Below are 15,428 nucleotides of genomic sequence, written 5' to 3' on the forward strand. Positions count from 1 at the left end.
TTCCTTGCCTGACGTGATTTCACTGACACTGAACGGCCACTGTATCAAAGTCTGTTCTGTATCAACGTGAACATGACTCAGCTGCTTATGTCAATAGCACAAGGTTCTGCAAAACACTGGCTTTTGCATGAATTGTGATGGTGGAGAGCATTTTTGGTCACACAACTAAAGTAAAAGAAAAATTACTGCAGAGAAGAAAACATGTAACACCAAATAGTGCATAGTGTGCAAAATGAGCCTAATAACAAAACAGTGCTGAGAATTGTTCGATATCCTTTCACTTCTGTGCCTTATTTTGTTTTCTGTTGACACCACAAGTGTTTCCATAAACACAACTGTTGTAACTTTGTCACGCTAAGGCTCTTTAAATATGTTTTGCAATAGTCATAACTAACAGCAGTACACTTGGCAAGTTTGATAACAATGGGGAGTATTATTGTGCATGTGAAGATTTACACAGTGAAAGGATGCTGGCATGTTTTGATCTATTCTAAATAAGTGGAGGCAATATACAAGGAAACTTTATTCAAATTGTTCACCCTTGCGCTTAGTCATTCATGTTATCTTGTGTCCATAGGAACTCCACAGGACATAAACTCTATATATACACCGATCAGGGATAACATTATGACCACAGGCCTAATATTGTGTTGGCCCCCTTTATGCTATCTGGCACCAAGATGTTAGCAGCACATCCTTTAAGAGGTGGGGCTTCCAGGGATCAGACTTGTTTGCCCAGAGCATCCCACAGATGCTCAATTGGACTGAGATCTGAGGAATTTGGAGGCCCAGTCAACACCTCAAACTCATTGTTGTGCTCCTCAAACCATTCATTTTTGCTTCGTGGCAAGGCACTGTATGCTGCTGACAGAGGGCACAGCCATCAGGGAATACCGTAATTAATGAAAGGGTGTACATAGTCTTCAGCAAGGCTTAGGTAGGTGGAACTTGTCAAAGTAACATCCACATGGATGGCAGGACCCAAGGTTTCCCAGCAGAACATTCTCCAAAGCATTCCTCTAACACAGGGGATCATGGTGCCAGTATTCACCTTGTCAAATCCTTATGCTTGCTCATTTTTCCTGCTTCTATCTCATCAACTGTGAGAACAAAATATCCACTTGTTCCACAATATATCCCACAAACTAACAGGTGCCATGATCAAGAGATCATCAGTGTCATTCACTTCTGTCTGTGGTCACGATGTTATGCCTGATCGATGTATATATGCTACATAACCATTATCAGTGAGAAACTGCGCAGTAAATGCTCATGCATTCACTTGATGACAGCACAGTGCCTTCTTTTTTTAAGAGGAAAACTGACTAAATCTCATATCATCTTATTTGACACTGGAATTGTTGCTCTATAAATCAGAATGCTGACAAATTTGTAGCTTTTCTGTAGCTCAGCTTCTCCGTTTGCTGCATGCAGATGAAAACACTGGTGCTGCTTACAAGCCGTGCCCGTGGAAGCAAAACTAACAAATTTCTATTGCTATTTCAACACAGCAGAGGTTATGGCCGAATGTAATGCCTCTTCTCACCGCTAGATGTCAGTGACGTTTATCATTAATATCACGTTTTATCTATTTATTCGCGGTTTGGATTAGGAATAAAACATATGGTAATATAAATTAAATTGTCTAAAGTACAACTTATCAACGGTGACGAAAAGAAAAGATTCTCTGTTGTTGTAACGCCCATCTCGCACTATTGGAGGCAGTATAACATGTCAGGGGTGTCCATCCTGTCCCTAAATGACATGACGAAGAAGAAACTGCCTGTCACATAAGCAGCTAGCAGAGTGGCTAATATCACCCTGATTAGGCTGTTTTCACTGTCAAAATGGATGTAAATCAGGCGAAACAGGAGCACCTGCTCGCATTAAAAGGTATTTTACTGTTAACATATATGTTGTGACTACAGAGGTTGTCTTCATGGTTAGATGTGTCAGTGTATCGCGCTGTTGTCATTTGCTGCTGCTTCAAGTTGCTAGTGGCGCTAGCTAATGCAATATCATGCATTTACTTTTGTGAAGGTGTAAACAAGGCTGATGGCCAGTGGTGCGACTTTAAAGACTTTTCTTTTCGTTTGGGGCGCTTAAAACATATATTAAAGACCCTGTTTAGCAAAGTGTAGCTTAAGGAACTGTGTCATAGTGTAAGCTAACTCTCTCTTGTGCTCTTAGTTGTTGCAGCTAATTTATTTATTGCACTAATTCGTTTTTTGTTTGTTTGCTTGGGTTGGACTTTTTTTCTCGAGGTAACATTTTTTTTTTTTTGCTTCTACTTCCTCTAATCTGAATCTGAATCGGACTCAAAGAAAGAACTCTGGGAAGTTAAAGTGTTCATTTTCCTGTTTCTTTTTGTTAGCTTTCAGCTCACCACCCGCAAAAAGAAATTCTGAGCATAAGTGATATCCTGCAAACTGTGCAGCAGTCAGAATACTAACGGTATTACTCAAGTATTAGCTACTACAGCTACAGGTTTTATGCAGTAGCGAAGGGAAGATTTTATTCCCTGTTTTTAGAGCACTTCATGGACCTGGGCTTTGACATTTGTGTGAGGACTGCAGAACATTTTATCTGTTAGGCAGTTACAATTTTTTATCAGTGAACAGCGTGTAAGAAATGCATCTTACAACAGTTTTGAGACTATTAAACAAACTTCTGGAACTTTAGGCTTACTGCATTTACCTAGAGAGGGAGTTGTAAAAGTTGCATTCAGATAAGGTAACATATAGTTGTCCTTCACACAAAACCTGTATAATTTGTGCGTTTTAATTTTAATGTCAGACCACCACTTTCCCACTCAGAACTTCTCTTTGTCAGCAGATTCTTTGTTGAAATAATCTTTAGATACACCCCTGTTGTGAGTGATTTCAGTAACTGGTAAGCATTCATTCTTGAATGCAGGCTCCTGAATCCATGTGAAAATATCAGCTTGGTCACTAATTGGCTGCTAACCAGTGTCACTTTACTTTACAGTGATGCGCTTAACGAAGCCCACTCTCTTCACAAACCTGCCGGTGACGTGCGAGGATCGAGATCTGCCAGGTGAGCCTGTTTAAACTTGCAGACAGAGTTCCACCCACCGAGCCTGAAATGAATTTCACTCCATATTCTTTAGCAGAGCTGTAGCAAACGAGAACAACAGGGGTCAGGTCTGTGAGACTGAGCATCATGATATTATCAGGGAATCCAATTAGCTCAGTTGATGTTAATCAATCCAGTGCAGGACGTGGGATAGTAGGAGGAAACCACAATGGCTGAGCCACTGTACCACCACTCATAGTAATGACAGTTTATTAGTCAGAGGTCTCATACTCATGTTTATCAGGACGCAGAAGATCAAATAAGACAAGAACAGTAAAACAACAGCCTTGTGTCCATGGTATAATCCCTTGCCTGTGGGTTGTTTTTGTTTTTAAATTGGTAGTCTAATGCTTTTGTTTGCATTGTGTAAAATGGAAAAGTTAATTCAAGGAGAAATCTGTTTGAACGCTTAAAAGCTTCTTGTTCATTAAATCTCCACCTTTTTACATGCATATACAACAATCTGAGAGATTTTTTCCCAACCTCTGTAAATTCATGATCGTGTTCGAGAAGCTCACAGTCAAGCATTGTGAAGCTGAATGATAAGTGGTTTTTTTTTTTTTGTTGTTGATGTTTTATTTTTTTTAATGCTGTTGTTTTTCAGAGGTCCACGTCAGCATTGCACTCCACTACAGGAAATAACACAAGTATTGAGGCCAAACTTGGTCAGGCAGCTTCCTCAATTTTTTTTTTTTACACTCATTTAAACATCCTCTGTGGTTGCACCAGGAAATCCCACTCAAGTCAGCTTACAAACGAAAACAAGATACTGTGTCTGCAATAGAGTCCTTGTTGGGCAAGAAAAAAAAAGTTAATATTTTCATGTTATCAAGCTTGTCCAAATGCTATAAAACAGAGGTAGACACATTAAAGTTGTTGTTGTTAATTTATTTCAAACATGGAAACGATATACAGTTACATTTAGTAAAGAAAATAAGAGAGAGAGAAAAAATACTATACAAAAGTCAATACATTTCAATATAGCTACCGTTCTGATTCATTTACATGTTGAAAGGGAGTGGGAAGAAGTACACACTTATTTAATCCCACACCATTGCCATAAGTTATCAGTTAATATTTAGTCAGTTCATTACTGATATAATATGTAATAAAAATAGTGAACAGATTTCTGATATATCAGAAGTTTCTGTTGTTGTTTTATTATTCCCTATCAGCCACTGAGTTATGTTTTCTGAGTTTGCCCATACAGTGGATATAAAAAGTGCCAGGTTTTTGTAATGTTAAAAAATGAGACCACAGTCATCCAGTCCAGCTCTTTGCAGTGTCACTGTCATCCCATATTTTCTTCACTTTTTTGATGACGCAGTCTTTACTGTGCTCTGTGTTGTGGTATTTTCAATGCCGTGGAATTTATTTCTGTAAACGTTTGGCGACTGATAAGATCAGTGTGATGCTTTGCAAGCTCTCTGCGAGGGTGCCAACCTTTTCCTGTAGCAGGCAAGTGAGTAAATGTCAGGCGAATCCTACTAGAACGCCTGAACTTTACCTGGGGGTTAATCAGTCTCTTTAACTGATGTCGAGTGTGTACCCAAGAAAACTGAACGCTGTGATTCAATAACGTGAAGTAGTTATGAGAGTGCACACTGTTTTATTTTATTTTTTTATTTCTCCTCGAACAGATTTGTTTCTTTTTTCAAATGATTGTGCAGGTTAAGGTGGGAGCATTTTGAAATCATTTATTGTTGTCTAATTAACATCACAAAAACCTGGAATATTAACAGGTGTGTCTGTGTTGGGGTGGGTGTAGTAGTTAATAGTTAATTTGCTAATTATGTCAAAATTTTTTGCAAAAATGTCTAAAAGAATAAAAGTGACAACTACAAGGTCAAAGGTTAGCTTTGTAGCTTTGCAAAAATTTAGCCAGATGTTATATTTGTGACAATAATCTTCCATCTTTAAACTACAGTTATTTAAGACCTTTTCTGCTGCTGGGTTAAAAATGTGTGTGCTACGCATCTGTTTCTGGCATTTTTGTAGCAACATCCATATTTGAAGGATTGCCTGCTGTCATTAGTTAAACCTTTATTGGCCAAACATCAGTATAGTTTATACCTTCTTATTAAACCTCTTCAGAATCATCATTATATTTATTAAGTGAGTTACTGACTGGCTGGCAGAGGCATTCAACAGCTAAGCAGTAATTCTAGTTCCTTCTGGTTGAATGCAGCACAGAGCAGTGCAGTGGTAACTGAAGTCCATATAAATCAAAAATGTGCTGACGAGTCTAGGTTGGACACCTATTTCTGTAAGTAGTAGGGAAGTTATAGTTTATTTTTAAAGAGATTTAAAGATGAATTGCATTCGTATAAAAACATCCCTTTTTCTTGGAAACTTGTTGGGTCAATTGAAAAATCAATCGGTACCTTCAGCTGACCCTTTTAAAATTAGCAGGATTTTTTTCTGGGACCATAACTTTAGTATATTAAGTAAAAATTTACCTCAATATTATAAATAAGTCTTTTTACAACTGCAGCTATTGCCATCTGGTGGCCTTCAGATAGAATACAGGGTTAAGGTACTTCTGCATTGGCTTCAGTGAAGTAGCATCTGTATGATGTCTAATGTTGACAGAAACACATATTGGTACTCTCAATGTTTAATCTGTTTATTAAATTTCACTGGAGGAAAAACTTGAAAAAATGTTTTTGAGCATATTTTGGAAGGGTCAAAAACCCATGTGGAATAATGGTTGCTCAAAAAAAAGGTAACAGCGTATGAAAGATCTCATCTGTTAGGCTCGTTTTGACACCAGGCTCGTCTTCTAGCTGTTGCTTTCTGGTCCATATTTATATTGTATTATCTTACATTATACATATGGACCAACAGGCGACTGTTGTTGTGATTTGCTGCTATATAAATAAAATTGAATTGTAAATTTAATCAAATTATTTCTGTATTATAATCACTTTCTAATCTAGTCCTTTTCTAACACACATAAATGTATCCTATAGCTGTGAAATGGAGAAACACACTGTTCTATGTAATAGTTTAGTTTAACTCTCTTTCTTTCTTTTTTTAAATCCAATATGAACACACACATCACTGGGTGATCTGAGTATCAGCAAGGGACACTGAACTGAACACAGGGGCTGGATGTCCCCATTCAGAGTTGAGTGAAGTGAATATGCCAAAAAAAAAACATTGTCACAAACTGTGAGTCCACTGAAACCCGAGACCCTCTGTGATCAAGCATGTAGGAGTTGATGTGAAACTGATTTGGTTACAGTCTTAAAATGTATTTTTCAGTCCTTTTAGAAGTTATGACAGTTTAAAAAAAAAAAAAAACTGTACTCAAAACATATTAATAATATTCAGGGTAGAATCTTGCATGTCTTTATTAAATACATTAAAGTTAATGAAGAGAAAATTATTCTCAGGGCATCAGGTGGAAACTTATATTAAGATGTTAGAACCTGTCATAAAACTAACCACAGTACATATTATTCAGTGAATTGAACACAAGATGTTTGAGGCGGAGTTATTAGAAGGAGACGTTGAAACCTAATGGTTTTACCTTTCAGGTTCAGTCTGCTTTGAAACTTCATCTTCAAAGCGTCTTTCTTTAGCTTTCTCATTCTCCTTGCAGCAAACTGAGCGCTCACCTTGTGCAGCGCTGCCTTACAGCATCAGAAGAGCATCTGCCTGTTAGATATCCATACATTATGTTTCTCCAAAGCCAATTCTGTTAGTGTGCAGGTAGATGTATATCTTATTGTTTTCATATCACTTATCCTCTAAATAGTAAATCTTTAGTGAGGACTCAAATTTCATGTGCGGGAGCCAAATTTTGGACTACATTATACATATCCATGACACCTACCTACCCATGTTTTTGTCTCCACAGGGGACTTGTTTGGTCAGCTTATGAGGCAGGATCCCTCCACCATCAAAGGCGCAGAGACCTTAATGCTGGGAGAGATGCTCACATTACCACAGAACTTTGGGTAAAACACCAATCAGCTGTAACTCTTTAAAGTTAAAAACAGCAGCAAGTGCTTTTTTTAAAAAAAAAAAAAAAACGAATTCTTGTCTTCACATCATACAGAAATATATTCCTCGGCGAGACCTTCTCCAGTTACATAAGCGTGCATAATGACAGCAGCCAAGTTGTTAAAGACATTCTGGTGAAGGTACTGTAAAGAAGGAATACCTGCTCAGTTCAGATTGTGCGCTTTGTCTTCCATTCGCACGTAATCACGATGTGGTTCCCTATGTAGGCTGATCTACAGACGAGCTCGCAGAGGCTGAATCTCTCCGCATCAAACTCGGCAGTCGCAGAGCTCAAACCCGAATGCTGCATCGATGATGTCATTCACCACGAAGTCAAAGAAATTGGGACACACATGTGAGTGTTCCCACTCCCGAAATGTTTTCCCAACTCACCAGTAATAAATAATAATAATAATAATAATAATCCTGTTTGTTTGTTGCTGTTTTCACATTTCCAGCTTAGTTTGTGCAGTCAGTTACACCACCCAGCAAGGGGAGAAGCTCTATTTTAGGAAGTTCTTCAAGTTCCAGGTAAGTTATGGCTCAGTGTTCTAATTAGGAGATGGTTGTAAAGTCACGAGTAAGCTTAGAGATGAGTGGAGAAATGCCACAGAGCTACAACAGATTGCCTTCCTCTGTGTGGGTTTGGTGTCAGGCAATCTTCTGCCCTCAGTTCAATAACCAGCTGTAGCCTTGCTGCCTTTCCTTCAGATGAATTTCTGTCACTCTGATTCCCACTTTCAGTAAAACTCCAGTTGGACTAAACAGTGCTGCATGGAAATATTATTTTCAGCTCGATGGCGGTATCTTATGAGAAAACTTCAGTGTTCAGCTTGCAATCTATTTTTAATCAGGTTTTGAAGCCGCTGGATGTGAAGACGAAGTTCTACAACGCAGAGGTAAATTAGCTCTTCTCAAGCAGCATTGCGAAGCTCTTATTTCATTTTATAGTCAGGAACATTTACAATAGAGGCAGTTAGCATTAGTTAGGCCTCCATGAAAACCTGTGTGCCTCCAGGTGAATAAATGATCCTGGAGATAAGTGGTTTTCCTGGATAAAGGCATTAAGCTCCCCCCCCCTTTTTAAATTTTTTTTTAATACTCATTTTCATATCAGTAGCTTCGTGTATTGCAAATATTCATTGTCATCAACATTGGCATGTAACTCCATTTGTTTACTGTGTCTTGTCTTGTATTTTATTTTCTCCATTAGAGCGACCTCAGTTCTGTGGTAACTGTTTCTTCTGTTATCATCACTGAACATTAGCTTCTACTAATCATTTCTGGCGATGGACACTCTTTCTTTCTGAGCTCATACAAAGGTGCAAAGTAAAAGAATGGAAGAAAGTCTGAATATAGAAAAGATCTTCAGTGACTCAGTTGTTTGTTACCCCTTGACATAAACTTCCATTCTTTTTCTTTTGCCCTCTCTTTGTTTCCTCTTCTTTCAAACTGATCCTGCACGGTGTTTGTGGTGTCACATTGTTGTGAGTGGGTACGGCATTGATTGCGGTTAGCATCACAGAAGGTGCTATGATTAATCTCGTATCTATTCGTCTATATGTGAATGATTATGTAGTAGCGCAAGTTCAGCGCTGCTCGTTTTTAAAGTGGACCTATTACTCTTTTCATATGCTGTTCCTGTTAAACACCAACAAAAAACCTCTGCAAAAGCACACACAACGGTAAACGGCTAATAGCAAGCATGTATCTACACTATGATATGAATCATGTGATTAAAGCGCACGTTACTTTACAGTGTTTTTCTGTTAGCTGGTGTTTCCTTAAGTTGCACTCCATTTGACCTTTCAGGGCTGCCAGTGTGCAAAGATCACAGGCTTTAACCTGCTTCAGTTTCACACAGGTTTTTTTCCTTTGTCATAGAGAGTGGACATCCCTAATGTGGCCATCTAATCAAACAGCTCAGACTATAAGCGCGGAAGCCCCACCCACCTGCTCTCCAACCTTCTGTTTGCAAGGGTCAGCCAATCAGAACAAAGTTACTTAATTTGTGCTGTGAATCACGAAACGCTGCCCTAGTGCAGTCTGAGAATAAAATATTGAGCTACAAAAAGCAATTTAATAGGTCCACTTTAACTTTTGTATCACTACAATTATGCTCTTAATAGTTAAACAGCCAACAATGACAGAAGTTTTTCACTATAAGCACTAAAATGTGAGGTTTGGCTGATTTCACACTAACTTCACTCAGAATGATCAAGTCACTTATGAATAACAGGCACAAACTTATCCACGCTTCCTTCTTTTTGTTTCTCACTTTACAGTTGTGGCTGCACAGACAAGTTTACTGTTGTAAAGACATCTGAGTGTTGCTCAACCAGAACATCAAGTAGCTTCCTAATTAAAATAGGAAAGCAGAACATTCTCCACATTTCAGGCATCTAAATTCTTTCTATGTGACAACCTAACTTTCTCAGGGATTAAGAAAATACTCTGATTCTACGTTTGAGATGCATTTATTATGCCTCTGCACAAGGAAATAACTGTACTCTTAACCGGTAATGATTGCTCTCGAATATTAATAAACTTATTGTTTTACTTACTGCTGAGCGACTGAGTAGCAGTATTGAATTTGGCCTGTTACTACACAATACCAATACTTTTAACCTTTCCAAATGGTTTCATTTTTGAGCTGACCAATTTTATATATTTATAAAATCGGTGTACACTTGCAAAAGTTTTATTTTTCTATTTTTTTGGTTCTAGTTTAAGCTTTCTAAGAACCCATAACTAGGGTCGCTCAGTGGCCCCAGAAGTATAGTTGTACACCATAAGATCTAAACTGGTAGAGCCAGACATTTACTGCCTGGCGTTACCTTGCTCCACATTTCCTGTCTTGACAGTACTGAACAAATAAAGTCAAACATTTCTAAACATACTTTCATAAGCCAAACTGCTTGATGTTTGATAAACTAATGTTTCACTGTGCAGCCCGTACTGTGCACCTGCCGACCAACAATTGTACTAATATGTCCTCAAAGGTACACTGAGCAAACTTAATAGGATTCAGTTAAAGTTTTTCTTTTAATGCCAGTCTTCTCATTGACATTCAATGTATAACTCCTATATGACCAAAGAAATTTAAGGTTCACATTTAAGTCTGTCTTAAAACACCTCTCAGATGTCTGTAAGAGTTACAGCTTCCTGTGATCTGTGGTGTCCATGCTGGCTGTGAGAAACTTCCATACGTTTCCTAGAAGAAAACAGAAAAATCTGATTGCTCTCTGTCATTTTCAGTGAGTCGAACATTAATTGCTTTCGAGAGCAGCACTCGCAGCATCTGTGGTCTGTCTTTTCTTTTTACACGGCGTCAGAAGTTATATTTTTAGTATCATTCCTCAAAGTCTCAGAGCACATTTGTGACAACAACGGGTCACAGATGTGCTCCCCAGTAAAGAAGTAGCGCGTGCTGTGAGAACCAATGAAGCAAGTGTGCTTGCTGGATCAGGAGGTTTTACCCACTTCCCTCGGGGAAATAACCACGAGAAACTCTAACAGCCTCTGTGAGCATGTGAATATCGTTTTAAGACAAACTTTAAAATATGAGCTCATCCTTTTGAAGCTGGCACATTGGCAAAAGCCCTAACCCAGCTGTTAATACCTGACATGTTGCTCAGTTCACCTTGGAGATTATGTAGCTTGTTATAAAGGCTAACATCAAATAGCCTGTTAGTGTGACGCTGTGCTTCTGCGCTCAGACAGATGAAGTGTTCCTGGAAGCGCAGATTCAGAACATTACCACCTCGCCAATGTTCATGGAGAAAGTGTCTTTAGAGCCATCCATGATGTACAACGTTACAGAGCTCAACACGGTCACACAAGCAGACAAAGGGTAAAACAAACACACATGTGTCCTTATTTTTGATAACATTTTACACTCAATACTCAGCTGTAACTTTTCCTCTGCAGAGAGTCCACATTTGGGAAAATGTCCTACCTGCAGCCTATGGACACACGGCAGTATTTGTACTGCCTGAAGCCAAAGCCGGAGTACGCAGAGAAGGCCGGCATCATCAAGGGAGTGACGGTCATAGGCAAGCTGGACATTGTATGGAAGACCAATCTTGGAGAAAGAGGGAGGCTACAGACCAGTCAGCTGCAAAGAATGGTATCTTGATCTGTTAGCCTACTGCTAGAACAGAGGCGCTCATTTCACTTACTGTATCCTCTTATGAACGAAAATACAGTTTAATCCCCACGTGTCCTCCAGGCTCCAGGGTATGGAGATATTCGGCTGTCTTTAGACCTGATTCCTGACACTGTCAACCTTGAAGAACCTTTTGACATCATCTGTAAAATCACCAACTGCAGGTAGAAACCCCTGAAAAATGAAATCGCCCTCATAATACAACCCTTAGTATTATTCAGTTCACTGAGGGGTTGAATTAGCCCATAATAACCAGCTTTTCTCTGCTTTTCTGATATTGCAGTGAAAGAACTATGGACCTGGTGCTAGAGATGTGTAATACTAGTTCTATCCATTGGTGTGGTATATCAGGGCGACAGCTGGGGAAACTTAGTCCTGGCGCCTTCCTCTCACTGCCCCTCACAGTCCTGTCTTCCGTCCAGGGTCTGCAGGTACGATCCAGACTTTACAATTGACCGTGTGCTCAGATCAAAGTGCTCTTTACCGACTTACTCGTGTGTTTGCCTCTTTGTTTCAGAGCATTTCTGGTTTGAGGCTCACAGATACATTTCTGAAGAGGACGTACGAATACGACGACATTGCACAAGTGTGTGTGGTCTGCCCGTTTACGAGCAACGAGTGCTAGGAGTTTTCTTTACCCTTTTTTGTTTTTGTTTTTTTGCATTTTACATATGAATGGACCAACTGCAGCATTCTGCACATGACACTATGTTTTTTGCAACTTAATGGAAGAATATTGTATTTTACAATTAATTGTGAATAATATAAATCACTTTCTTTGAAAATAATGATGTAAATGTGCATAAATGTTAATAAATCTGTCATCTTTGATTTAATATTGCTTTTAAAAAGGTGCTTCATGGCATCTGTGTTGGCTTTTGTTATTAAAACTCTTACAAAGGCACAGACATGTACTGACTTGATCAATGAGTTTTTGGAAACAGCAGGAGCTGTGTGAGGCTACTAAAGGCAGGGCTATAACATTTTTCTGTCATCATTTAGATTAAGTCCAAGAGTTGTTAGGTGTGGATAATTAAATTATAGTTTATTGCAATAGCAAGTTGTGCCTTGTTCTCAGATGGACAGCAAGTGGAGAGTGATATATGAAATGATGGGATGGAAGGAAGAAGAGAAGCAAAGAGTGATTCACAGGCAAGACATCCAAGCGCTGTCACTAATCTTTGCATTTTGTTATTATCTCATGATACTTGTTTAATCAGCTACCATCTCTCCTATGGACTTTTTAATGTCTACAGTCTCAGATCAACACAGCCCTGCCCTCCAGCACTATCAGCAGCAGAAGCAGCAGAAACCCCTCAACAGCAACATTGTACTGTGGCTGTAGCTCAGGTGGCAGAGCAGGTCAACCACTAATCAGAAGGTCGGTGGTTCGATCTCTGCTGCATGCCAAATATCCTTGGGCAAGATACTAACCCCATGTTTGCCTACTGGTGGTCAGAGGGCCCGGTGGCGCCAGTGTCCGGCAGCCTCGCCTCTGTCAGTGCGCCCCAGGGTGGCTGTGGCTACAATGTAGCTTGTGTGAATGGGTGAATGACTGAATGTAGTGTAAAGCGCTTTGGGGTCCTTAAGGACTAGAAAAGCGCTATACAAATGCAGGCCATTTACCATGTACCCATCAGGTAAAACATCGGTGACGTTTGCTTTGCCTTGTTGCCCATATTAGATTCTTGATGAATGTGTGTTGTTGTTATTCAGTCTGGTTCAATGTGCCCCTTTTTAACTTTGAGCACCCGCCCCTTTAAACCTCTCTGCACGGCCCTGGTCAGTGGCTTCTATCTCCTCCTTTGGCCAGCCTATTACCCCAGCAGGGTACCTGATCACGGGCAGGGCGTACGTGTTGATGGCCCGGATCTTGTTCTTACCATTCAGCTGACTCCTCAGGACTTGCCTGACCCTCTGCAGGTACTTGGTGGTTGCAGCTTTTCTAGCGGCCTCTTCATGGTTCCCATTCGCCTGCGGGATCCCCAGGTACTTGTAACTGTCCTCTATGTCTGCAATGTTGCCTTCTGGTAGTTCAATCCCCTCAGTTCTGACTACCTTCCCTCTCTTTGTTACCATCCGACTACACTTCTCCAGTCCGAATGACATTCCAATGTCATTGCTGTATAGCCTGGTAGTGTGGATCAGTGAATCGATGTCTCATTCACTCTTGGCATACAGCTTGATGTCATCCATGTACAGGAGGTGGCTGACAACTGCTCCGTTCCGTAGTCGGTATCCGTAGCCAGTCTTGTTAATGATCTCACTGAGGGGGTTCAGGCCTATGCAGAACAGCAGTGGGGACAGAGCATCTCCTTGGTAGATCCCGCACTTGTGCTATGGGCTTGGAGTTGGCCTCTAGTGTTGTACGCCACATCCCCATTGAGTTCCTGATGAAGGCTCTTAGGGTCCCATTGATCTTGTACAATTCATATATAAATATAAAAAATACACATACATACACAGGTAGTAGAGGATGTCGGACTCTCGGGCCACTCTCATGAAGTCTGCTTCTGATTGTTTGGTCAGACATTTACACCAATGTCCTGCTGGAGGTGATTTTGTAGGGCTATAGCAGAACTCACTCTGTTCCTCCTTGCACAAAGGAGCAAAAACCGATCCTGCTGATGAGTTCAAGACCTTCTCTGGCCCTGTCAAGCTCTCCTAGTAACAACCTGTTTCCTGGAATCTCCATGGTCTTGGGACTGTGCTGGGAGACACACAGCAAACTTTCTGGCAGTGGCACACACTCATGTGGCATCCTGGAGAAGTTGGACTACCTGTAGGGTCCAGGTATCCCCTCATGCTACCAGTGATGACACTGATCCTAACAAAATGCAAAACTAGTAAAAAAATAAATAAATAAAACAGAAAAGATGAAGAAGAAAAAACATTCCTGTTTTGGGGGGTGTCTCATTTTTGCCCCTCTAGTTCTGCTACTGTTACTGTATTTAACACCAAAGTGGCTGAAACTTATTAACAACTGCCTCTTTCTTAACTAACTATACTGTCCTGTTCCAGGTCTCACTCACTGTGGGGTCTCCTTTACCAAAGAGTCCTCAGAGTGGCCCCTGTAAATAATCCTACTCTTGCTTACCAACTCCAAATTCTAGTTGAAGTTCTCATGTTCCTAATAAAGACTATTAAACTTGTGACTGTGTCTGGGTCTTGATGTTCTGGTCTTTATGACTATGGATAACTTGAAAAGTGGTGGTTCATCCAAAATCTTGTATTTGTTTGCAAAAACTAAAGTTCTTTGTCAGTGAACAGTTTATTGAGCGCAAAAGGAAAACTTAATTTGAAATTATGTGAAGCAGATCAATCTGGTATGGTCTTTGGTCAGAATAACAGCTGATTTGAAGTGTGTCCTCATCTTTAATTTCCTTGCCTGACGTGATTTCACTGACACTGAACGGCCACTGTATCAAAGTCTGTTCTGTATCAACGCGAACATGACTCAGCTGCTTATGTCAATAGCACAAGGTTCTGCAAAACACTGGCTTTTGCATGAATTGTGATGGTGGAGAGCATTTTTGGTCACACAACTAAAGTAAAAGAAAAATTACTGCAGAGAAGAAAACGTGTAAACACCAAAAAGCACATAGTGTGGAAAATGAGCCCAAGGGTATAGCCGTACTCATCCTGTTCCTCCTCACACAAAGGAGCGGATACTATTTCTGCTGATGGGTTAAGGACCTTTTACAGCCCTGTACAGCTTTCCTAATAACTGCCTGTTTTCTGAAATCTCCTCCATGCTCTTGCAGCATACAGCAATCTTTCTGGCAGTGGCACGTGATGATGTGGCATCCTGGACAAGTTTGACTACCTGTAGGGTCCAGGTATCACCTCATGCTACCAGTCATAACACTGACCCTAGCAAAATGCAAAACTAGTGAAAAAACAGTGGCAAAAGATGAGGTGGAAAAACTGCACCTGTAGAACCATTGCTATTTTGGGGACTGTCTCACTGTTGCCTCTCTAGTGCACTTGTTAATTTCATTTACACCAAAGCAGCTGAAACACATTAACAACCCCCTTCTGTTAACTTCACAGACCCGATCAGTATCAAGTTCAAAACACTTGATCTTGAAGTATCCTTGGGCAAGATGCAGAACCCTGAGTTACAAGTTGGGTGTGTAAATGTTTTGTAAAG

General features: G+C 40.1%; 1 protein-coding gene across 2 annotated transcripts; it reads left to right on the forward strand.

Moving 5' to 3' along the window:
* Window positions 1–1,764: 1,764 nt before the first annotated feature.
* Window positions 1,765–12,875, forward strand: trappc13 (trafficking protein particle complex subunit 13). Of its 2 annotated transcripts, XM_004549904.3 has the most exons (13): window positions 1,765–1,893; window positions 2,989–3,057; window positions 6,962–7,061; window positions 7,163–7,247; window positions 7,335–7,462; window positions 7,566–7,638; window positions 7,962–8,006; window positions 8,321–8,338; window positions 10,827–10,960; window positions 11,038–11,236; window positions 11,339–11,439; window positions 11,559–11,706; window positions 11,793–12,875. In XM_004549904.3, exons 1-13 carry the CDS (start codon window positions 1,848–1,850, stop codon window positions 11,898–11,900), a joined length of 1,254 nt encoding a protein of 417 aa, XP_004549961.1. In that variant the 5' UTR covers window positions 1,765–1,847; the 3' UTR covers window positions 11,901–12,875. The 2 variants fall into 2 exon arrangements, with proteins under 2 accessions (XP_004549961.1, XP_004549962.1); XM_004549905.3 differs by lacking the exon at window positions 8,321–8,338.
* Window positions 12,876–15,428: the final 2,553 nt, after the last annotated feature.

Source organism: Maylandia zebra, linkage group LG7, assembly GCF_041146795.1.
Source record: "Maylandia zebra isolate NMK-2024a linkage group LG7, Mzebra_GT3a, whole genome shotgun sequence".
In the NCBI taxonomy this organism is placed as follows: domain Eukaryota; kingdom Metazoa; phylum Chordata; class Actinopteri; order Cichliformes; family Cichlidae; genus Maylandia; species Maylandia zebra.

Bases quoted from the DNA above. Each gene is read 5' to 3' on its own strand.
- trappc13 (XM_004549904.3), top strand. From the start codon at position 1,848: ATGGATGTAAATCAGGCGAAACAGGAGCACCTGCTCGCATTAAAAG. The intron at 7,248-7,334 runs GTACTGTAAAGA...TTCCCTATGTAG, and splicing joins TTAAAGACATTCTGGTGAAG to GCTGATCTACAGACGAGCTC. The intron at 11,707-11,792 runs GTACGATCCAGA...TCTTTGTTTCAG, and splicing joins CTTCCGTCCAGGGTCTGCAG to AGCATTTCTGGTTTGAGGCT.